At 47.2% G+C, this 20,995-nt stretch overlaps 10 protein-coding genes across 10 annotated transcripts; 4 read left to right on the forward strand and 6 right to left on the reverse strand.

The window, feature by feature from the left end:
* Window positions 1–255: 255 nt before the first annotated feature.
* PENARI_c051G04727 (flavin-containing monooxygenase) lies at window positions 256–2,454 on the reverse strand (the record flags this gene model as incomplete). The annotated part of the gene is made up of 8 exons (XM_022637393.1): window positions 256–549; window positions 620–689; window positions 749–994; window positions 1,044–1,177; window positions 1,238–1,488; window positions 1,553–1,853; window positions 1,914–2,151; window positions 2,204–2,454. The coding sequence occupies 8 exons, from the start codon at window positions 2,452–2,454 to the stop codon at window positions 256–258; spliced, it is 1,785 nt and encodes a 594-aa protein (XP_022482736.1).
* Window positions 2,455–3,181: 727 nt separating this feature from the next.
* PENARI_c051G10335 (uncharacterized protein) lies at window positions 3,182–3,933 on the reverse strand (the record flags this gene model as incomplete). The annotated part of the gene is made up of 2 exons (XM_022637406.1): window positions 3,182–3,625; window positions 3,679–3,933. 2 exons carry the CDS (start codon window positions 3,931–3,933, stop codon window positions 3,182–3,184), a joined length of 699 nt encoding a protein of 232 aa, XP_022482741.1.
* A 389-nt stretch (window positions 3,934–4,322) lies between these two features.
* On the reverse strand, window positions 4,323–5,173 carry PENARI_c051G04957 (bZIP transcription factor; the record flags this gene model as incomplete). Its single annotated transcript, XM_022637395.1, has 5 exons — window positions 4,323–4,328; window positions 4,444–4,512; window positions 4,601–4,660; window positions 4,718–5,000; window positions 5,082–5,173. The coding sequence occupies 5 exons, from the start codon at window positions 5,171–5,173 to the stop codon at window positions 4,323–4,325; spliced, it is 510 nt and encodes a 169-aa protein (XP_022482752.1).
* A 715-nt stretch (window positions 5,174–5,888) lies between these two features.
* On the reverse strand, window positions 5,889–7,122 carry PENARI_c051G11487 (phosphotransferase family protein; the record flags this gene model as incomplete). The annotated part of the gene is made up of 3 exons (XM_022637409.1): window positions 5,889–6,588; window positions 6,667–6,962; window positions 7,027–7,122. The coding sequence occupies 3 exons, from the start codon at window positions 7,120–7,122 to the stop codon at window positions 5,889–5,891; spliced, it is 1,092 nt and encodes a 363-aa protein (XP_022482744.1).
* Window positions 7,123–8,260: 1,138 nt separating this feature from the next.
* PENARI_c051G01550 (uncharacterized protein) lies at window positions 8,261–9,232 on the forward strand (the record flags this gene model as incomplete). Its single annotated transcript, XM_022637386.1, has 3 exons — window positions 8,261–8,376; window positions 8,426–8,740; window positions 8,818–9,232. 3 exons carry the CDS (start codon window positions 8,261–8,263, stop codon window positions 9,230–9,232), a joined length of 846 nt encoding a protein of 281 aa, XP_022482740.1.
* Window positions 9,233–9,739: 507 nt separating this feature from the next.
* Window positions 9,740–10,279, forward strand: PENARI_c051G06966 (nuclear transport factor 2 family protein; the record flags this gene model as incomplete). The annotated part of the gene is made up of 1 exon (XM_022637397.1): window positions 9,740–10,279. One exon carries the CDS (start codon window positions 9,740–9,742, stop codon window positions 10,277–10,279), a length of 540 nt encoding a protein of 179 aa, XP_022482750.1.
* A 2,645-nt stretch (window positions 10,280–12,924) lies between these two features.
* On the reverse strand, window positions 12,925–14,331 carry PENARI_c051G06556 (acyclic terpene utilization AtuA family protein; the record flags this gene model as incomplete). The annotated part of the gene is made up of 7 exons (XM_022637396.1): window positions 12,925–13,132; window positions 13,195–13,399; window positions 13,451–13,490; window positions 13,549–13,824; window positions 13,895–14,071; window positions 14,144–14,217; window positions 14,274–14,331. The coding sequence occupies 7 exons, from the start codon at window positions 14,329–14,331 to the stop codon at window positions 12,925–12,927; spliced, it is 1,038 nt and encodes a 345-aa protein (XP_022482753.1).
* A 459-nt stretch (window positions 14,332–14,790) lies between these two features.
* PENARI_c051G11973 (uncharacterized protein) lies at window positions 14,791–16,635 on the forward strand (the record flags this gene model as incomplete). The annotated part of the gene is made up of 4 exons (XM_022637410.1): window positions 14,791–15,053; window positions 15,111–15,492; window positions 15,574–16,099; window positions 16,178–16,635. The coding sequence occupies 4 exons, from the start codon at window positions 14,791–14,793 to the stop codon at window positions 16,633–16,635; spliced, it is 1,629 nt and encodes a 542-aa protein (XP_022482737.1).
* A 460-nt stretch (window positions 16,636–17,095) lies between these two features.
* PENARI_c051G01122 (uncharacterized protein) lies at window positions 17,096–18,482 on the reverse strand (the record flags this gene model as incomplete). The annotated part of the gene is made up of 3 exons (XM_022637385.1): window positions 17,096–17,100; window positions 17,156–17,598; window positions 17,686–18,482. The coding sequence occupies 3 exons, from the start codon at window positions 18,480–18,482 to the stop codon at window positions 17,096–17,098; spliced, it is 1,245 nt and encodes a 414-aa protein (XP_022482751.1).
* A 1,320-nt stretch (window positions 18,483–19,802) lies between these two features.
* Window positions 19,803–20,570, forward strand: PENARI_c051G04830 (SDR family NAD(P)-dependent oxidoreductase; the record flags this gene model as incomplete). Its single annotated transcript, XM_022637394.1, has 1 exon — window positions 19,803–20,570. The coding sequence occupies one exon, from the start codon at window positions 19,803–19,805 to the stop codon at window positions 20,568–20,570; it is 768 nt and encodes a 255-aa protein (XP_022482745.1).
* Window positions 20,571–20,995: the final 425 nt, after the last annotated feature.

Genomic DNA, 20,995 nt, shown 5'->3' on the forward strand with positions numbered 1-20,995 from the left:
TTCGCATATTATGCTAAATGAGGGAATGATTCAGAAGTTCCGACACATGGAACTTAGACAAAATTCTAGATCCTTATAGATGAAACAGGGATTCGTGTTGTATTGTTATACTGCACAATGCTTTTAAAAAAATCTAGAAAAGTAATCAGTCTGCTACCTAGAACCGCCTTCTGATTCTGCTCATCAGGCTTATCGCAGGGCCAGTTTGCATAACCATGCTAAAGGGGCGAGGGACTGATGAAATGGTATGGTGACTTAACTGGCGATCTCTGGTGCCGGACTCTTGCCAGCTAGGAGTGGATTTTGAACTGGGACAAAGGATTTGTCATCATCCAGATAAAATGTCATCCCAGCAACATCGCCGACCAGCTGCGCAGTCACATAACCATTGCCAAGCCAGTTAAACCGGTTACCCCCTTGTTCCTCTTTGAGCTCGTAGTCAAAATCCTCCCAGCGCGGATTTGCCCATGCGTACATACCATGAAGCGCACTTCCAGGCCACATGGCTAGCAGTCGCCCATTTCCTTTGTGCCTCCACCACACCCGACACTACACTCGGTGTCAAAAAAGGTCAAAAAGGAGTTGGGTGGTTAGACAGAAGAGAGCAAGGAAAACCTACATTCCCATTGTACACTGTAGGCTCCAAGAACCTGTCCACGTATGCTCCAAACGCCTTGACAGCGTCATATCTGTGCAATTCGGTATGTAAGAAAATGTTGCATCTTCTACCGCGAGGGCTTTTGCTCACTTTATAACGATGCTCTTCAACCATTCCCTCTGGAGCTTTTTAATGCACTGAATCATGTATTTACCTTGGGCTTCCAGGAAGGGGACCGTCGAACCGAGTCCGGGCCCACCATTTGGGCCTAAAAAGCAGAAATAGTTTGGCATTTTCTGCGGGGCTAGCGACATGTATGCCTCGGGCACATCGTTGTCCCACAGAGCTTGCAAATTTGTGCCGCCTTGCCCATATAAAGGGAAAGGCTGTCCATATCTGGTCTGCTGTCAGTCAATCGGTTTTGAGATGTTCAAAGTCGACTCACCCAGCATAGCCCGTGGCCGTAATGATGATGTCGACTTCATGGCGTGTCCCATCCTTGGTGATAACACCATCTTCATACACTTCTAACCCTTCTGGTATGAATTTCACGTTATCCTGGACCAAGGCCTCAAGATACTATATCACGGGTTCTAATTAGTCAAAATTCCCAATAAAGAGTAGTTACCATTAACTTACCCCGGGCCCGGGTGTAAGCCTCCGACAAGCGACCGGATAGTCGGGAAGAAGAGCATCCAGAATTTCTGGCTTTTTAGCCAATTTAGATCTCATGTGCTCTTCACACATCTTCTGGAAGGTGCGAGCCATCTCGGTGTCTTTGTAAATGACCTCTGAGGCGCTATGGAGATCACTTTCAATCTTTCGCCGAAACTCAATGTAACTTTTGGGATCATTTTTGAATTTTTCGAGGAGATCATCCGGAGTTTGTGCTTCGAAAGTAGGAAATATAGTGTTAGCTGATTGATGCAATGATTAGAGCGGAAGTTTACGTACCGTTGTTGCCCTGCAGCCTAAGTGATTGAGCACCAAAGCTTACTGGTGGGATCCAAGTCTTGCCTCTCATGAAGTGCAAAACTTCTGATGCCTTTGGCTGAATTTGAGGAAGAATTTGAATCCCACTTGATCCTCCGCCAACAAGAGCGACACGCTTTCCAGTCACGTCAATAGTCGTGTCCCAGCTAGCAGAATGCACAAGTTTGCCTTTGAAAGAGTGAAGTCCGGCAATGTCTGGCCAATTCCACTTGTTCAACGCACCAGTAGCACTAATGAGAACATCACAAGTGTCCACAAATACCTGTCACAGGAGTGTTCATATTAGCAAGCCACTCTGTTTATTGCATGCCATCACACATACCATTCCAGTTTCCAAATCCGTCATATATACCGACCATTGGCCCGTTGTTTCGTTCCACACTGCTTGGTCGCACTTCTTCCCAAACTTCATGTACCTGATGGCGTCATATTTAGTGGCTACTGACTTGAGATATGCATTAATCTCCGGTCCCTTGGGCCAGAAGCTACTCCATTGAGTGTTACTCTCGAAGGTGAACTGGTATGCATGAGCAGGTACGTCACATGCGATTCCAGGATATCTGCAACCCCATGTAAGTGACCTGATGTTTGCATGTCATTAGAATGCCTAACCTGCTTTCAAACCATGTCCCTCCAAGGTCGGTGTTCTTGTCGTATATGACAAGATCAAGGTTTTCGATTTCCCTCGGAAAGAAAATGCCTGCAATGATTCCAGACATTCCAGTCCCTAGTACAATGACTTTCATGGGCCGGGACTGATTAACAGCCCTTCGCTTTAGGTCATTTGGGTTGTTCTCGTCGAACTCGTAGACCTTAAGCTTCCTTGCCGCTTGTTGGCTATTAATGTTCAAAGGGGCATACATATCGCAGTTGTAGCGTTGTCAGAATCCTGATGTATAGAGGACAATATGGGAAGATGGAGTCGCAATACGGAGAGTTTCAAGTCATGACCAGGACGGTTGTAGACAGTGCTTTAAGGAGTTCGAACATCGTCCGCTCAATATACTTGACAACAATTTGTCATGCCATTGACTCTTTGGGAGATCTGTAGAGGTAATTTGTTAGTTAATCAACAATTTTACGTCAGCCTTGTCTGACAGATCTTCCAAACAAGAGTAGAGAAGTTCCAGCTAGATCGCCACGGATAAATAACTTCCCGATTATTTCTAAGCATTACGTACTGATACGGTAGGTAAGAAGTAGCCGACAAGGTCCACCTTGACGTAGTTCCGGGCCATTCCGGCCACCGTGGTTGATCCCGCCGCCCATATTATTTCAACACCTCCACTAAAGGTGAAGCTATACCCAGTAACATAATTTTTAAGTATATTAATCAACCTATGTTGCTTAGTAATTAAGATATCTTATTCTCTTATCCCCCTAAATATCAATTTTAGAATTTATTAGTAAAGATTATTTTGATATCTTTAGTATAAAAGTAGCATTATAAATAGCGAGCTTGTAGTCCTTTTAGAAGGTTATCTAGTACTTATTTGAAAGGAGTTAAAAAACAAATCGGTGATGGTTGAGTGTGATGTTGCAATTAACGACACGGCTCGCACGCTTCTCTAAGGTATTCATCTCGTTAAGCTACCAAGCTGCTTGAACACTAAGAAAGACCTCTTGGTAATCACTTAGTGTGAGACGGCAAGGCTGGTTACCAAATCCATGAGAGCCTTGAGCATCGACTCTGAACCGAGTTCCCGAGGCAACGACATCTAGATATCCATCCCATCTCAACTCCGGGTACTTGTCAAAAAAGGTCGGGTCAAGACGCCAGCATTTATCCGACCGGTACAACTCCAACTGATAATAGATCTTCTGAGACATTGCTGCAGAACAGAACAACTCCGTCGGTGATAGGGGCTGCCAATCACCAATGAGATCACCAGTGGCGGTGCAGGTTTTGTCAAGGGCTGGTAAGGCCAGTTTATGAGCCTGTAGTAGTCCAAGTTCAATGCTGTCAGAGAATTCTGGTATTGACTTAATCCCCAACACCGCGGTATGTGGCTGAACGGCTTTGCGGAAAGCCCCCTGGACCGTGTTAATATATTCCAAACCCCTATGAAGCCTCTTCGTTTCTCCACGCCAGTGAATATGGCCGAGAGATCCTCCACTTGAACCACGGTATAGTTCATTAGGTCAATGAAAATGGTGTCAAGTTCGGGGCTAAAATTGTATAGTTCGATCAGGCGGTCCCGTAAGGGAGCAATAGTTACCCAGTCGATGATAGAAGAATGCGCGGTTTGGCTCTGAAGCTCTGTTGGAACATGGTATGGGGGGAGTCCCCTGAACGTCTGCGGTGTCGGGTTTAGCCGCCAGCTAAGCACACTGAGGATCATTTTGTAGCAGTAGGAACTGAACCACAGAGATTGAGGTCCCGGCCACACGTTCCGGGAGAAAAGCAGTATCAACGCCGTGCATGACTGATATAAGCTATGACAGGTTGTTAATAAATTGTTGCATCGTATGAGAGTTTATACTCACAATTCCTTACTAGTTCCATCTTCTCCGCGTTGCTGGAGGTGGGATTTTATCCCCAGTTCCAATTGATCCAAGTCCTGACTCCATGATACACAAGGATTTGAGTGTTGTGGCTGATGCCGATTGGGCAACATAGAATGATATTCGAATACATCCGGCCAGTTTTGCGATAGTGGGCTATTCCACGGCATTCCTGTGAAAGTTGCAGGATTCGAGCCATCCGGTACGACACTTAGAAGCATAGTGTCTATATCTAAAGGATAGCTAATGTTGTTATGTTGGTTTGTTGAGTCCACCGCTGCTGGGGAGTCATCTGGGGGGGGGGGGCATGAGTACAAAATACAAAGGTAGAAAGATTGCCCACTTACTCTCCAACTCCGCTGCTGCTGATGATCCAAATCGCCCCACTGGCGATCTTCCAGAGATGTTAAAATGATCTAGCGGAGGCGTATGTTGATAAGTTTCTCGTGTCTGGTCTACTGTTTGGTCCTCGGGTACTTGATGCTGGACGCACGGAGGACTGACGGCAGGTGTTACCGCATCCGGCAGAGTTGGAACACCTGTGGGATCTTGTTCTTTCGAAGTCTGTACCAGTTCTTATAAGTACAGTCTTAGAATGTTGGAATATGGAACATTACATACTGCGACCTTCTGAGTTGCGTCCTGCATGCACGTAGTAGTCAAGTATGACGCATCCAGCAAGCCCTCCAGTGTCTCGTCAAGGCTCGCTATCATTGATTTTAACTGTGCCATTCTCTTCCTTGTTTGTACCAACGAGTTCCTTAGCTTGGCGTTCTCTGCTGCCAATCGTGCGGTCCGGTCGCTGTCGGTCGCGGAGAGTGATTGGACTTGCGTTTCCAGTTCCTTAAGGCGCAATTTTCGGCGTTCGCGAAAGTATCGCTGTGACAGACGGTTACGCGCGCGTCTAGAGAAAAATGGTCAGGGGGAATTCGAGACTAGGCAGCTTCTCGTATTGATTTCGAGACTTAATAGATACCACCCTTACTTTTGCTCCGTCATGAGTTCAGAGGACCGCTGGGCCTTGCCCTCCTCTGGACCTTCCTCGGACGATGGCAATTTATCCCCTTGAGGCGGCATCGATAACGCTTTATCGGAGTTTCTGTTTAAGAACCGAGAGATGAAGAACTGGGGCATTTATCATTTACCCCTACCCCGCACTCGGATCGGATCCCTGGTGTCCATTAGTTTTACCAGACAAAAAGGTGGAGGCCTGAGGAGCGCTGAAGAAGCGGGGGTTATGACTTTGGAGCAAGCAACGTTAATATTGCAGCAGTTCATCTGCCTGGTTTATTCCGCTCCGGGCTTCAGGCTCACCAGGAAGGGACCAACAAGCTCTTGTTTTTATATCTGAAACATTTCACCTACGAAGGAGTTGAGAAGCTTATGCTATGCCTCCGCAGAATGTTAAATGCTACGGGTGAGGACAGAAGAAGTTGAAGGAACTTCATTTCGCACACAAGTGGGCGGGCAGCGAGTATTTCGTGTTCTGGGTTCCTGCTGACCGCTGCCCAGATCCACTAGGTCGTGAATTGCTTCCGTACCCGGCAAGTCCGATCGGCATCTGCGGGGTAACCAGTAGTCGGGTTGGAAATTTGGTTTGGTGTGGGGTCCAAGAGCGCCGTGTTTAGGGGCTAGCTCAGGTCGAGGCTAGAGTTCTATCGTTCACAGTCCGCCACCAAGTGCGCACACAGTCAACAGCATCAGTAAGCCGCAGCTCCAAATCATTACTCTACTATTTGAGAACCCTCCACCATCCGACGATCAGTAGCGTACAGGATAATTTTGCTCCGTTCTATAGTTTGCTCGCTTTCGCTAGCTGCTCTTGCAATTCATTGACTCGTTGCCACGCCGAAAGGGCCATGGGGATCATATCCTTGGCATATTCATGCGCTTTGGCGCTACTGGCTTGGCGCTGCGCGTACCTCGCCTTGATACCTTGCAAGACAACAGAGCTGCGCCATGTCATGAAGGCGTCACCCCAGGCGATGTCCGGCGAAACGTCGTAGACAGAGAACTCAGCGTACCACCGAATGCAATCCGCGCGAGTTGGTAGACCAACGACTGCGCCCATGCGGAAGTTATTCACATCTTGTCCAGTCACGGTAAGGAAGTATGGACTGGTGAGGTTGCAGAAATCGGACAGCGGGTGGCCAACTGTTGCCATCTCCCAGTCCAGAATCCCGATGACACGCGGTTCCGTTTTATGGAACACTATGTTGTCAATTTTGTAGTCGCCGTGCACCAGCGTGCGGCGGTCCTTTGGCTGTGTCCCGCGGTTCTCGAAGAACCGCACAATTTCAGAGAGGTGCAGGAGTTCACCCACTGGGTCCGTAGTATCAATGTCCCTCACCTGCGCCTGTAACATGGAAATCTCCTTAAATGTGGCGATCTGCCTACTGTAGAATCCTGTCGGTTTGCTGAACATTCCCAGGCCCACGTCGTCAGGAAGCACCTGATGGAGCTTAGCGAGTGTGTAGATAGCTTCCCTCCATCTGCGGTAATTAGCCACCATCTCTAATCAAGTAATCAAGCAGGATGTATGGAGTATAAAGAGATGAAATGATGCATACAGCGCGTTTCGCTCGCCTGGATTTATCCCAGGCATCGCAGGATCAGCGAATATTCTCCCGTCCAGGAACTCCATTATGTAGAATGGTGTTCCAATAATGCTGCTATCCTTGCAAAGGCAAAGCGCCTTAGGCACAGGTAGGTCCGTCTGTTCAAGTGCGTGAATGAATTTGTATTCTCGCTCGACATTGTGGGCTGTCTTAGATAGGAGACTGCCTGGGGGCTTCTTCCGCATGACGAACTTCTTTCCGTTCGCGGCGGTGAGCTGGTACGTTGGGTTGGATTGGCCAAATCCAAACTATACGAAGATCAGATAGGATGTATAACTTGAATACATGATAAAGTCAGTGCGTGCAGCGTACCTGTTTGACATCAACTGGAGTCTGGATATCCAGCACATTCTGGCTGATATACCGTTCCAGGGCCGGAATATCGATCGGTTGGCGGACTTCTGCCATAATGGCTGATATAGTTACGTAGAAACTTTGACAAGATATGGGAAACAGAATGAAGTAGTTACGAGGCAAAAATTACGAAGAAGGGACGATCTGGGATATAAGGGGGCAATGACGGCAGAGTGCAGGTCTGCTTCGTCCACCACGGGCCGAGGTGAAACAGTGGTCAACATTCTCTCATGGTTATTACATAATTAATGCTGTCTGTCCAGAGTAGCAAACTAATAAAGAAAGTACAGCACGACGTAAGTCGATAAGAGGGACAGAAATAAAGGTCCCTGGAAACCTTCGCCTTAAGCGTTACTTCCAGGGAAAATATCGATCTTTTTTAAAGAGCCACGACATCCTTCCATACAGCAGGTGTTTTGATTTTGCATTCAGGAAACCTAGTATCGTGCGTTCGACCATATTATCATTAATGGTGTAGCTTATTGCGCTTGGCGCCAACTCGCACAATCCAAATTGCTCGGCTATCACCTTGCTTCTCCATTCCCGTAATGGGAAAAGCATCAGTGCTAGCTCGCTTTCCTTTGCCTCACCTCATCTAAGTTTCCGCCTGATGCATTGCATAATTCACAGAAAAGGTGAAATCTCATTTTAAGATCAACTTATCTGCTCGATAATGGTCATTTGTCGCACAGAGGAGGTAGAGAGTCTTCTGTACCTGTTCTGTGAGGCTCTATAAATTCGAGGTACTTTCTTGCTTTTTAAGATTTGCGAGTCGCGGAGAGCGATTGTTTGTTCAATCTACTTCTCTTCACTATAGAATTGGGACAAAGGCAGTTCCGGAGCTGGAATGACTCTCGTTTCCTGCTGCCCATCCCGAGTACTAATGGTAAAGCATTCTGATTCACAGTTGAGAGCAAGTTTTTAGAAAATCCACTTTCTGGATGTGGCTAAAGGAGAAACAAGGCCCATGCAGTTTGTCGCGCGGATGCTAGATTATTGGCCCCACATTAGAAGGAGCCATACCCTCGGCATGTTCCCAGGTTACTATAGCTCTTCCCGAACCGAGATGTCAGGAAGCTCGGACGGGTGCAACAGATAAAATGATGGGGCCCCGGTCGTTTTGGTCTCCGATAGAACGACCCTGATTTCCCACTTACGACCATTCTTACCAATATCAGGTTCAACCGTCACCATGTCCCTCCACGAACAGGTCCAGCTGAAGAACTTCGATTCTATCTTTTCTCTTGAGGGCAAGGTTGCCGTTGTGACAGGTGGCTCTCGGGGCCTCGGCCTGCATGCAGCTAGCGGGTACGTCTTACTTGCTTATCTGAATTGATGGATTGCCTGACGGAAGCAGTCTTCTACAGGCCGGCTGCTCCAAAGTCTACATCACCTCGCGCAAAGCGGAGGCCTGCGCCAATGCTGCTGCCGCCCTCAATAAACTCCCCAATAAGCGGCCTGGTGCGCTTGCTATCGCTGTGCCTGCCGACAACTCGTGCACCAAGGAACTCGAACGACTTGCCCAGGAGGTGCGAAAGACCACCAATCATGTTAATATACTCTTCGCCAACGCCGGGGCTACATGGAGCGAGAAGTTCGAAACCCATCCCGAAGGCATGTTCACCAAGGTGATGGAATTAAATGTGAAGAGTGTCTTTTATCTGGTACAGAAGTAGGTCCTTTCATTCTTCAGTAATTTACACATATGGTCGGACGAGATGATCCGAGCATTGCGCTGACTGTCAAAAGGTTCCTTCCTCTTCTCACCGTAAATGCAACCGTCGAAGAACCCTCGCGAGTCCTGGTTACAGGCTCTGTTGCCGGTATTGGTCTTGGGAGCCTAGGTAGGAATGCTGTTTTCAGCTACTCCGCCAGTAAAGCCGCCGTCATGCATCTGGCCAAAAATCTGGCTGTTGAGCTTGGTCCTCGCCATGTTTTGTGCAACGCGATTGCCCCAGGATTCTACCCGTCCAAAATGGCAAACGGTATGATTAGCATTCAAGGCGGTACAAAGCACTTGGAGGAGCGCTCTCCTAACAAGCGGCTTGGTTGCCCGGAGGATATTGCGGGCCTAGTGGTCTTTCTATCAAGTCGCGCGGGGAGCCATTTAAATGGGGCGGTAGTAGTGACGGACGGCGGCTCCCATTTAAAGGGCAACCTGTAAGCCGAACCTGAGTTTACTGAGCTATCAGTGAAACAAGTCTAGAAACCCTAGCGATGAACCAAGCTTCGCAAAGCGATGCCTGAGATCAAACAATGGAAATGGTTCCAGGATTGCACCTATATTGGTCCCAGATAATCTCTGGCTTTTCCCCATCTCGACGTATCGCATGTATCCTTCAATTAAGATTTCGACGGAAGACTCATGTGGGCTCGTATCTCAACCTCCTGCGTTCAGTTTGGCCATAAGACGTGGGATTACGTACATCTGTGGTTGCAATTTGTGGCAACTTCGGAAATTCTTACCAGCAAGATTGACATTACATGAAGCATTGTGGTTGTAATTAGTACTTGCTCCTGATTTCGTAAATCTCACACACTTTAGAGTTACTAATAATCTATACTACGTTGTAAGTGCCGTCTGGTCTGGAAGCTACATAATGGCTTAAGCGATCGAAATGGTTTGTCTTTTCAATTCGTGTATCCCAAACACCTACAAGACAACACGAAAATGACAAGCAACAAAAGAATCCAGCTCCTGCTTGATAAGGACGAGATCCGCGACCTCATCTATTCTTATTGTCAGATGGTGGATCGGTGCGATTTTGATCGCGTCAAAGAACTGTACCACGAGGATGCTAAAGACGACCACGGAATAAACGAGAGTGGAAATGTTGCGGATTTCATCGAAGAGTTGAAGCCAATCTACGCACAGTCCACCGGCATTCATCACTCGGTCTCGAACTGCTACATCAAAGTCCTCGGTGACTACGCAGAGGCGGAGTCATATATCTCGGCCCATCAGAATATGCCTGATATTGATGACCACAACGCGGTAATAATTGCTGGTGGTAGATACATGGACAAGTTTGAACGACGGAACAATGTCTGGAAATTTCTGCACCGACGCTTAGTTGTTGATTGGGCTCGACGAGAGCAGCCCCGGGATGCTTGGGATAATCCATCCGTCAAAGTGGTAGCATCTGGTGCTACCGATGCCTCTGATCCAAGCTATCACTATTTTACGCTCTTCAAACGGGGCATGCGATAGTTCTTCCTCGCAGTGAAGCGATGCCGTGTCATGATATCGGCAATTGAGGTTTGAGAAATGGAGTGGACTCATCTGAAGAAGGCTGAATTCGTATGATTTGTACATAAACTTCCATTTTCAGTTGCGGATAGGAATAAATTTCACTCGAAGACAAGATTATTTCTAAGCGGTGTGGTGAATGGTTAGTCGAAACCATGACCCTGGGCCATTTCTGATCATTGCTGCCATGCCGCGTTTCGCAGTATTCCCAAGGAGGTTCAGCTTCTGCTTGTTTTTTGTATGTGCCAGCATATTTCTCACCCGTGTTTTCTCAACATACATTTGGAGAGGTTCAGATTGTATAAATCCCCCAAGGAGTCAAACAGCCCAGTCATGTACCCTTCCGGCCTCGGCGAGGCCTGCTGCCGACGTGAGCCTTTTGACTTGATTACTTTTACCGTAACAGACAACATGTATTCCCGACCAGAGATAAGTTGAACTTTGTCCTCAACTCCGTCTTCTGCAGGGGCCAAGGGGAAACAAGCAGGCTAATGGACGCAACTCCTACACCTAGCAATTTAAAAGCCGAGGTCGGCTCTCCTGGTTAACATGGGGTTTACTTGCCCAATATTTCCGCTTATGTAGCTCCTCGGTTATCTCGGAAGCACCTTCACGATTGCATTATCAACGAGTGTACCAATCGGAAGGGGTATTTTTGTGCAACTGCACCTAGAGGACTTCTCGAGCGGGCAGCCTGCGCTAGGCTCTTACCTAACTCTTGGGGTACGTAACAGCTCTCCGCCTTCGCTTGCAACACTCTAGGACAATTCAAGTGATGAGCAGTGCACCACCTGTACTTACCTACTTATTTGTTTCCCCTCGGCGGTGAGAAACTCGTGTTGTCACGGAATAGATTAGGGCGTCCGTGGGTCCAATCAGGTTTTCACCGTCTCGCCACTGTCTCCTCGCACGGAAGAGCCGGATGGTCGCATTGGCTTCCATGCGTACAGATTAAACCTTCCTAAAATTCAAGATCGCGGCATAGCTTATTACCTCGGCTTACCGGGTCCTTTCAATAATGGGTTGTGTGCGTTGGAAACGTGAGTATTTTCATGACCCACCCTAGTTACGGCAGCTTGCGTACCCTGTATGGCGGAATGGGAAGTGCAGAGATTGTGGGCATCATCCAGCCATGTTCTATCGGCTACTTGCTTGAGCCACTGAAAGATCATTCACTTCACACTTTTGATTGGTCGCATTTAACCCAAAAGTTGATTCCGGGGTAAGTTCGTCATCATGCATAGTGAGGGAAGGGCGACATCTCGATGAACGCGGGAGGAATGGGGGAGGCCCAATCAGGCGCACCTAGTAGAATTGGCATGTAATCTGCTTATTATGTCAAGGATGAAAGTTACTGGGAAAATAGCATAACTGACCTTCAAAACAATCGGGATGGACGAAGGAACTCCTTCACTGACAATAATGTTAATAATGTCCACTTGCTTTCAAAGTAAGTCTGACCGAATCCCCTATTAAAAACCAACGAGCCCAGCTTCTTTATGCATGTTTTGAACTTTGAGTTCTAGCCGCGCCCCGTTTCGCCTTCATTCCACCAGTATCAGAGCAGCGCTACTGATTCCAAGTAGTTTTTGTCATGCACTCTTCTGTCAATCATTGTAGAGAACCATTGTACAGAAACGACGATTTAGTCAAAAGAAAGGAGAAGAAGAATGAACTTTATTGCATGTATTTAGAATGTGATATTCTTAGATTTTGTTGAGACATAATCAATTAATTGATTCATCTGGATAAATGGCTGGCGGGGTCCGCACTGATAGTTCGACTATTTCTATTCACAGACTCAAGTTAGAAAGAAGCTCAGTAGGAAATTGAATGTGCTTATCCCGAATATAATCCGCGAAACCCTTGCCAAATGCGTCCAAGCGACTGGAGCTAGTCACTCCACGTCAAAGGATGCCATATATAACGAAATGAACAGCATGGATGTGGGGGAACTCGACTCTTTCAATGAAGAATGAACTATTCCAATCGCACCCCATGAGCATTTTCATCGTCTGGCGACTCATGTACAACCGCAGCCAATCCCAATGCCGAGCATCAGTGACAAATATCCCAACGTTCAAGTTATCTCCCTTGTCACCTGATCGTGCAAGCGCAATATCTCGCAAGCGAATGTCTTTTGTTGGTACATTCCACTCTTGAACAATGTCGGTATCATAATTGTCGCGAGGTTTCAGGGACGCATATCTCGGTGGATGACCCGTGGAGTAGGAGAAGATTTTGCCCCTTCAACAAAATTAATCTTCTCATCGAGCTCTTATTGCTCTATTAGTGCTGGATAATATGCAAGGAAAGGTCGAGGATATGCAGTCCTCTTATCAAGGCTCGAATGTAAACCTGTCACACTTCGCGGTTAATATGATTGGGACTGGCAAACGCTTATTAGACTCCTACCAGAAAAGTGTCTCAGAGATATTTGGGAAATGGCCTTAGGAACTTCCAAGACGGTTGTCTCGGAGTCGCCCGCAATGAAAATACGGAGATATACAGTGCTCTCAAGTTGCGATAAAGGGTTTGGGGCAGGTGTGCCGATTCATGACATGGCTTTCGGTCAGCTTTCTTTTACCAAAATGGTCTTTTCAAAATTACCTCTGAAATTCCAAGTTTTGAAGTTTTTTGACCACACCCTCCAGAATCAAGGCTCCAGCTTGCTGTTCAAACAAGTCCCACTTTTGAGGTACAGAATATCCGCTGGCGTTTAGTAGAATTTCAGCCTGATAGCCACCTGGATAGAATATGGCGAGCTTGGTAGTCGGCGGAGGTGCAGAACCTGTGATACCAGACACGTGGACACTAGGTGGAATTACACAGCTCAGCACAATGTCAGAACCCTTTCACGTGTGTTGGGTACGCACCGGTCTAATCCCACAGAATTCACTCTTATCCCATGAAGGCGAGCTGCAACATCACTATTGAGATAGACGTTTCCCTGCAACTCGTAAAGAAACTGGCAGCGGACTGTGTCGATGGTCACCATACCCTGTGTGTTGGGGTGTTTAGTGATGGCACAGGAACCATCATCCGCAGTTTCCGCAATCCGGAAACCCTGGAAAGACCAGGCTTTGCAGACTATATCTATCAAATCCAGAAAAGTTGGATCCAGTAACGTACGCTGAGCATTCAATGAGATGTCCTGCAATGAGGGCTCCGGCTAGCCGGTCATAGTCAGTTTCTCACCAGTCATGCCAGAACCAAGCAGCTGCAATAACTGGGCTTGCATCTGCGACGCGACCGCAGATGATAATATCTGCACCCCGTCTCAGACCATCGACAATTCCTCGAGCACCAAGGTAAGCATGGGCTGAAACCATAGGAACTGGATCGTTGGCATCTTCATGAAGAAATGCGTACGTCATGGGAGAAGATTTGTCCGTATCCAGATGCGGCAATTGTGTCGTTGTGGCCGGCATGATCGGGCCTACCTTGCTGTATACATCATCGCCAGAGAGGTATGCAACGTGAATCTGGAGTCCCTTTTCACGGGCCTGGGAAATTCCACTGGTTAGCCATTTCTTATGGTTATTGTTGGGCTGCTCGATGAACTAGAGGACCTACTAGCGCGTCAACCTTCTGTGCCAGGCCTTGAGGATTCAGGGTTCCTCCATTAATTACAACTCGGATACGTTTCTTAGCAACCACGTTGATTGACTGCTTTAATCCTTCCCAAGCTGTCTCTTCGAAACCAGGATGTAGTTTGGACCGGTAAGCCTGAGCATTCTGGGCCATGTTGACCTCTGTCAGGAGGTAAAGAAAATAACATCGTTAGCTTATGGACAGCAGATTTCCTCTCTAAAATTAGCTTACCAGCCAAGTAGTCGCCGGTGATAAAATCCACATCTCCAAGTGTTGCTTGGTGTACATCTCAGAGGCAGGGTCGCCTTTAGTTTCGAATTAGCGAGGATCATCGTATTATGATGTGGAGCAACAATGATACCATGATAGCCGGAGCAGTTAGTTACTCTGACAGCCCGTTTTTCTGCCAGTCGTTCCATTGTATCGTGTTTTCAAAGAAGTTGGTAGACACGTAACTGAATATGGTCAGTAAGGTTACCACTCGGGAAGTGAAGAGATCAATTAAACGGTGAAAGGGAGAAGGACTTCGATATAACTTTGTATCAGTCACAAATCAAATGAAATAATATATCCCGCGGATATTTAGCTTACTTTTATTGCACCGCTCGCCGTGTAACTGTAAAATGAGCTGTTCAAGGACCGTGATAGGACGCTTGCCCTGGCTGGGTGAAGTCCCCCGGGCCGAACACTACCGCGACCGAGGCTTCCTAGACAGATCACATCCTCACATCTATCGTATAAAGAAGGCAATACAAGATGGGTTGCTCGAGTGCTGCCAGACGGTAAATCTCGCTGAGTTTCCAAATTTTACGAATACGACACAACAACCTCGCACCGCTCTTGAAATTTGGAGAATTCGGAACTAGAATAACAGCGTTATGGCATCATATTCAGTGCGGTCAGAGTCGGCCGGCATTCTTCACGGCCGCCTGCTCGACGGTGGAAAAATTGATTTTCCAGAGTCTTTCAAGGAAGCTGCGCAACATATACGGTTTGTTGGAGGAGATGATTCATCTTTTGTTCCCACTCCCTTGAAGATGACGGAGTCAAGTTCAGCAGTGAATGCTTTAGTGGCAGTGGCGGCCAGCGCGGTTGCAAAAGATAGGTACGGGGTTGATTACCAAGATATTGAGGTAAACACGTACGTTATACGTTCCTGCCCGGGCTCTAGAGGCTTGTTTAGTGACACACCAGAAAGTGATGTCGCGACTCTTTTCCTGATGTCGCTCATCCTCCCAACCGTCAATGGACAATCGGTACTTCAGCATCCGCAAATTGTGGCCGAATGTCAGAAGGGTGATCTCTATCAGATGAGAAAGCCAATCCATCGGCAATGCACTAATATATACAACACCAAAGACGACAGATGGTTTCATCTCCACGGCTCGATGAATGCTGCTCACACGATGCAGATGCTAGGGGTCAGTGAGCAGGATGTCACCGATGAAGAAGCTTTCATGATATACGCAGAGAAAGTCGCGCAATGGAATGCTGAGGACATAGACAAAGCTGCCAATGAACAATATCGGCAGGCTGGGGTGGTCTGCAATACCCCAGAAGAATTCTTCGCCTCGGAACATGTAAGGGCCAATCCACCTTCGCTTATATAATACCAAAACTAATTGAATGATTGTGATCAAGGTCGGGCCATGGTGCAAGAGCCTCTTTATAGGTTGAAATCATACATTGCACCTCGGAAACCATGGCCGCCAACGAAGAACACCTCACCGCCATTAGAAGGGATTCGAGTGATTGACTTCTCGCGCGTAATCGCAGCCCCTGTAGTTTCGAAAATTTTGGCTGTCTTAGGAGCCGAAGTGATCATGGTGACTTCGAATACACTGCCGGACATCACTAGTACTTGGGTTGATCTGAGCACTGGCAAGCGCGATGTGAATCTGGACCTGAAAAGCCAAGAAGGCCTTGCCACGTTTGAGTCACTCATCAAATCCTCTGATGTTTTGATCGATGGATATCGGCCGGGTGTGTTGAAGAGATTGGGATTTGACCACGACGCCCTCCGGAAGATCAATACTTCTCTCATATATTTCCGCGAGAACTGTTACGGGTTCAAAGGGCCTTTTGCCCATCGTTCCGGCTGGCAACAAATCAGCGACTGCCTAACTGGAATTGCTTGGCTTCAAGGAAAGTTTCTGGGATTGGATGAGCCGGTTGTGCCTCTTCTTCGTAAGTAGCGGATGATCCATGCATCTTTTCGATTCCCCTAAGGTGACAGATTGTTAACATATCTCTTATACTATATAGCAAATTCTGACTACCAAATGGGTCTTGCTGGTGCAACCGCTGTCATTCATGCTCTATTTTTAAGAACAAAGGGCGATATGTCCTTTGACATTGACATTTCGCTCACCCAATATAATATCTGGTATTATGGGTTGGGCGCGTATACACCCAAGCAGCAAGAGGCTCTGCGGGCACGCAACAGTGAACTCCATCTTCGTCACTATGATGAAATGTCGAGTTTGATCATGAAAACACGCGCGGCCATTCAGAAATGTCGCCCAGATATATTCGAACATCCAGAGTATTTCCAGAAAATGAGCGGCTTGGAATGGGGTACAAAGGATGACATATTGATCCTTATTCCTCCCTTTAAACTTGCCAAATCTGTGTTGGTCTACGATGTCCCATCTGGGTGCCGGGGTCGTTCCAGACCAGAATGGGATAGCAGAGGAGAGTGTCCTATTTCTGTTTTGAAGTAATTGATGTGGGATAGCTTTGTCATGTGGTCGACCAGCAACGCGACTATTGAAACTGCGGAACCTCAGCCTGGGACAAATAGAGATAAAGGCAAGCCTCCCTGAAGGAATAACAGATGCCTCAGATCAGTCATATCATATCTCTCAATCGGCCTATTTTGTAGCATATTTGCCTAAGCAGAACTGTTTATGACCCTATTATCTCGCCCTGTTTTCTTATCCTTTAAAATTGAAATAAGTTCAATGTTCCTAATAAATTCCTGTTGTACTTAGTATGAAGTACCAAACTATAGGAAAGCCTTAGTTCTGTTGTACATCTGCTCCATATGCACCTCATTTTGTGCAAGCTCCCTCAAGAGACGTCTCAAGATCTTCCCACTGGGATTTTTTGGTATAGAGTCCGTGAACACGATGCCACCTGTTATTCTCTTGTGGTGGGATAGTTTCGCGTTAACCTGGACAGCTATACTTCGTGCAATCTCTTTGGTTGCGCAGGTACCCTCTCGCAATACTATATATGCACGCGGGTGCTCCTGATCATTTATTGTCACCCCAACAACTGCTGCATCTGCAACTTCTTTGCATTCCAGACAAGCTCCATCAAGCTCCGTAGGCGCAACCTGCAGGCCCTTGACCTTGATAAGTTCCTTCAACCTTCCGCTGATAAAGAACTTCTGCTCATTGTCGTAATACGCTATGTCGCCGGTCCGCACCCACCCATCTGGTGTCAGAGTATCCGCGGTCGCCTTCGGGTTTTTCCAGTACCCTTTCATCACCTGAGGGCCTCGTACCCACAGTTCACCCGGTTCATTTGGCCCCAGTTCTTTCCGCAAGAGAAGGTTGTCTGAATCAGCAGCTTCGTCCGGGAGGGACATGATCTTGGCTTGGGAATTAGGGAGAGGCCAGCCCACACTGTTGCTGTAGCTAGTCTTGGTATGCTCCCATCCTAACAATGCGCATGTTAACCTAAACCACATGCTGATGTTAGCAAACTGTTTTTAAAAGTTGATGCCAGCAAGATTAAATCCTGTTGTGGTTATACTATGGACTTACTCTGTCATACCCCATCCTTGTTTGATATTTATTGTGCCTTGGGGCCATAGATCTTCCACCTCTTGCGACAGTTCTCGGCTTAATGGAGCAGCCCCTGATCCGATATATCGGACAGAACTCAGATCAAATTTTTTCGTTTCTGGCCGTTTAGCTAACATGACAGCCACTGGCGGAACGATGAGTAGGTCGGAAATACGATATATCTCCACTGACTGTAGAACGCGCAGGAAGTCGAATTTCTCCATTATATAGACTGGAGCATGGCGAATCTGCGCCACGCCTAAGAAGAGCATCTGTGCCATAGCGTGGTAAAGTGGTAGGAAGCAGAGGTATCTTTCGTTTTGCCGGTGTTTTGCATCATAATCCCGGTCATGGGCCATCAGGTGATTATACTGCACGACATTGGCGACGTAGTTTCCGTGTGTTATTTCCACGCCCTTGCTGAGCCCGGTCGTCCCTGAAGAGTAGTTCAGGGCCAGTGTAGTTTTTCGCGCTTCGTCCGGTCCAGTCAAAGAATCCCACGCAAACCGCTCTGCCTCGGTATCGAATAGCATCAGTTTGCTCCAATATGGGCAACCTTGCTCGTCAGGCTGCTCGACCGAGTCGAAAACTCGATCATCAAAGACGAATGTACGCTTTTCGTGTCCGCTGCCAACCATCCTTGCTGCCTCAAGACACGTTTGGAGCGTGGAACCACCTTGACTCAATATGAATTTTGGGTCACAGTCACGCATTTGGTGTGCCAGTTCGTGGGACGAATATGCCGGGTTGCAGCCGGTGAATATGCCACCTGCCATAATAACCCCCATGAATGCGACAGAATAAAACAATCGATTTCCACTCACTACCATGACTCTATCGCCCTTTCGGAGGTCAGCAGCGGTCATTCCACCACCAAGCCGTTGTGACCAGACACGAAATGTGTGTCTAGTCAGGAAGTGACTTTGAGACCTTGCATGGTCGAGAAGAAGAGGTTCGCTGCTTGACAGCTGGGCTTGCGGTGGACCGAAAACTAAATCAACAAAACTGCACTGTGGTATATCGATCGTATACGCAGAATTGACAACCATGATGATCCCAGTTTCTTGCGGAATAACCTATATTGGCCTGGTGAGGGAATGACAAGGTGAACACAAAGTTCCTAAGAGACGTTTCTCCCTTCATTCAAGTACAATCCTCTAGTACCGGCTTCCGAGGCTAAGGGCCGAGGTTAGAGCTCCGGCCCATAAATTTGTGGCGGGTCAAGGAGTTACGTACTAAAAGGTTTACAACATCGGTGCGGAAGACCCACAGGGGAGCAAGCCATTCCGTACTCTAGAGCCTGTAGGGAAAGATGAACCTGAAAGTATCAGCCTATTTTCAAGCAATCTAAGTCTAGTGAATATATCACCCTGTGCACTGCCTGAGAAAATAACAGAATGGTAATTAGATATAATTCTATACGAGTAGTGGTTGTTTTCTACATATTAAGCTACCTCTGTCGGGCTTTCTCCATATCAGAGGGGTGTAACATTCTGAATTCGAAGGAAATGACATAGGCAAATCATTTAGACTCTCACAACAAACCCAGCCCTCTGGGAACGTAAAACCATTACAATAGCAGATGCTATTGTTGATTACCCGAGGTTATAAAAGACCCCGTTTGTATGGTATGTGATGGTATGTTCTTGTGGCTCTGTCTTACAATTCCCCTCGAGCTGCCTATCTTTGACGCACAGTAACCAGTCATGTGCAACGTTTGAGCACCCCCACGCGGGGAACCTGCCCCGGATCTTGTCCGGGGCAGAGATCACAAGTGCAGGATACAGACCCACTTACAATGTTATATTTGGCAAAGGTGGATATGAAACAAATAAGGAAGAGTAAAGGGAATGCAATTACGTGCCCAAGACTGGCCAATCCGTTATATACAAGTAAGATGTTACATAGGAAAGTGTTCCTTACGTACTGCTCCCGCCATAAAGGATTACGACTCTTCTTTGTTAAATAGGGCCCGAGCACGACTGAGAGACTCTTTTTCTTATAAGCATTGGATTCGGAAATTGAAACCATTGTGTACCTCCAAAGCATCTCTACGAAACTCGACAACAGTCCGACTGATGATCACACCTGTCAATATGACAACATCATTCCAGAACAAAACGGTCATCGTGGCTGGTGGATTTTCCGGGATTGGATTGTCAACAGTCATCCACCTTCTCGATCTGTGCGAGGCTATTCATGTTATCGATGTCAGCGACTTTCCTCCTTCGAACTTTGCTCAAGATAATGTCTACTTCTATCCTTCAGTTGATGTGAGCTTGCGCGAATCCGTATCTCAGACCTTCAAATCAATTCTTGCACGGTCACCCCGTATTCATGGTCTAGTAAACTGCGCCGGTATCAGTCCTTCAATAGCGACAATTCCCGAGCCAGACGCCACTTTCGACAGAGTCATGGCTGTGAACTGTCGAGGAACTTGGACGCTTGGTACCGAGTTCCTCCGCCATATCCAATCCATCCACAAGGATGGGTTACCAACATATTCTACGAGCATGGTGATAATTGGCTCATCAGCATCAATGCGAGGCTATAGGTCTCTTGCTGCGTATACTTGCAGCAAGCATGCTGTCCTGGGCCTGGCTCGTGCGTGGGCACTAGAGTATGCACAAATGGGCCTTCGTGTCAATCTGGTTGCTCCTGGTTCAACAATGACACCTATGTTTCAGGCTCAACTTGCAAATAGCGGTCTAAGGAATGAATCAACCCTCCAAGCAGTGGCCCAAATCCCTATGGCTCGATGGGCCGAGCCCTCGGAGATTGCGAGCATGATTGGATTTTTGCTGAGCGATGCGGCTTCGTATATCACCGGTCAGGCAATTCCCGTCAATGGTGGAGAATTCTAGGTCTTTAGATTTGACTCCGACCCAACTGTCAAAGACGGTGGTAGGAACTCAATGGAAGCAATTTCGATTTTGTATTTGTGAGCATTGTCTGATGGATGGACAGGTAGACAATGTTATTTTTCCCCCCATAACCACGCATAAAACATTCATATCTTATAGTCTATCATATGTAAAACCTATAAGCTGTAAATTCATTGTCCTTACCGCCGTGTACTACCTCAGATCAAAACGTCGGCAGGGGGCATTGATTTGTTTGTCACTCCTCTTTTAATATAAATTCGAATAGCGCTGTTTCGCTGGGAAAACTAAAACTTGAGGACCTAAGAATGGCAGAACTGAGAACTCTTTTAAAAAAAGGTACGACTATCTATTGTATCACTCGCCTTCGTTAACCCATAGCCAAAATGTAGCGTAGAGTATAGCCT

This window comes from Penicillium arizonense (genome assembly GCF_001773325.1).
Source record: "Penicillium arizonense strain CBS 141311 chromosome Unknown PENARI_contig051, whole genome shotgun sequence".
Classification (NCBI taxonomy): Eukaryota; Fungi; Ascomycota; class Eurotiomycetes; order Eurotiales; family Aspergillaceae; genus Penicillium; species Penicillium arizonense.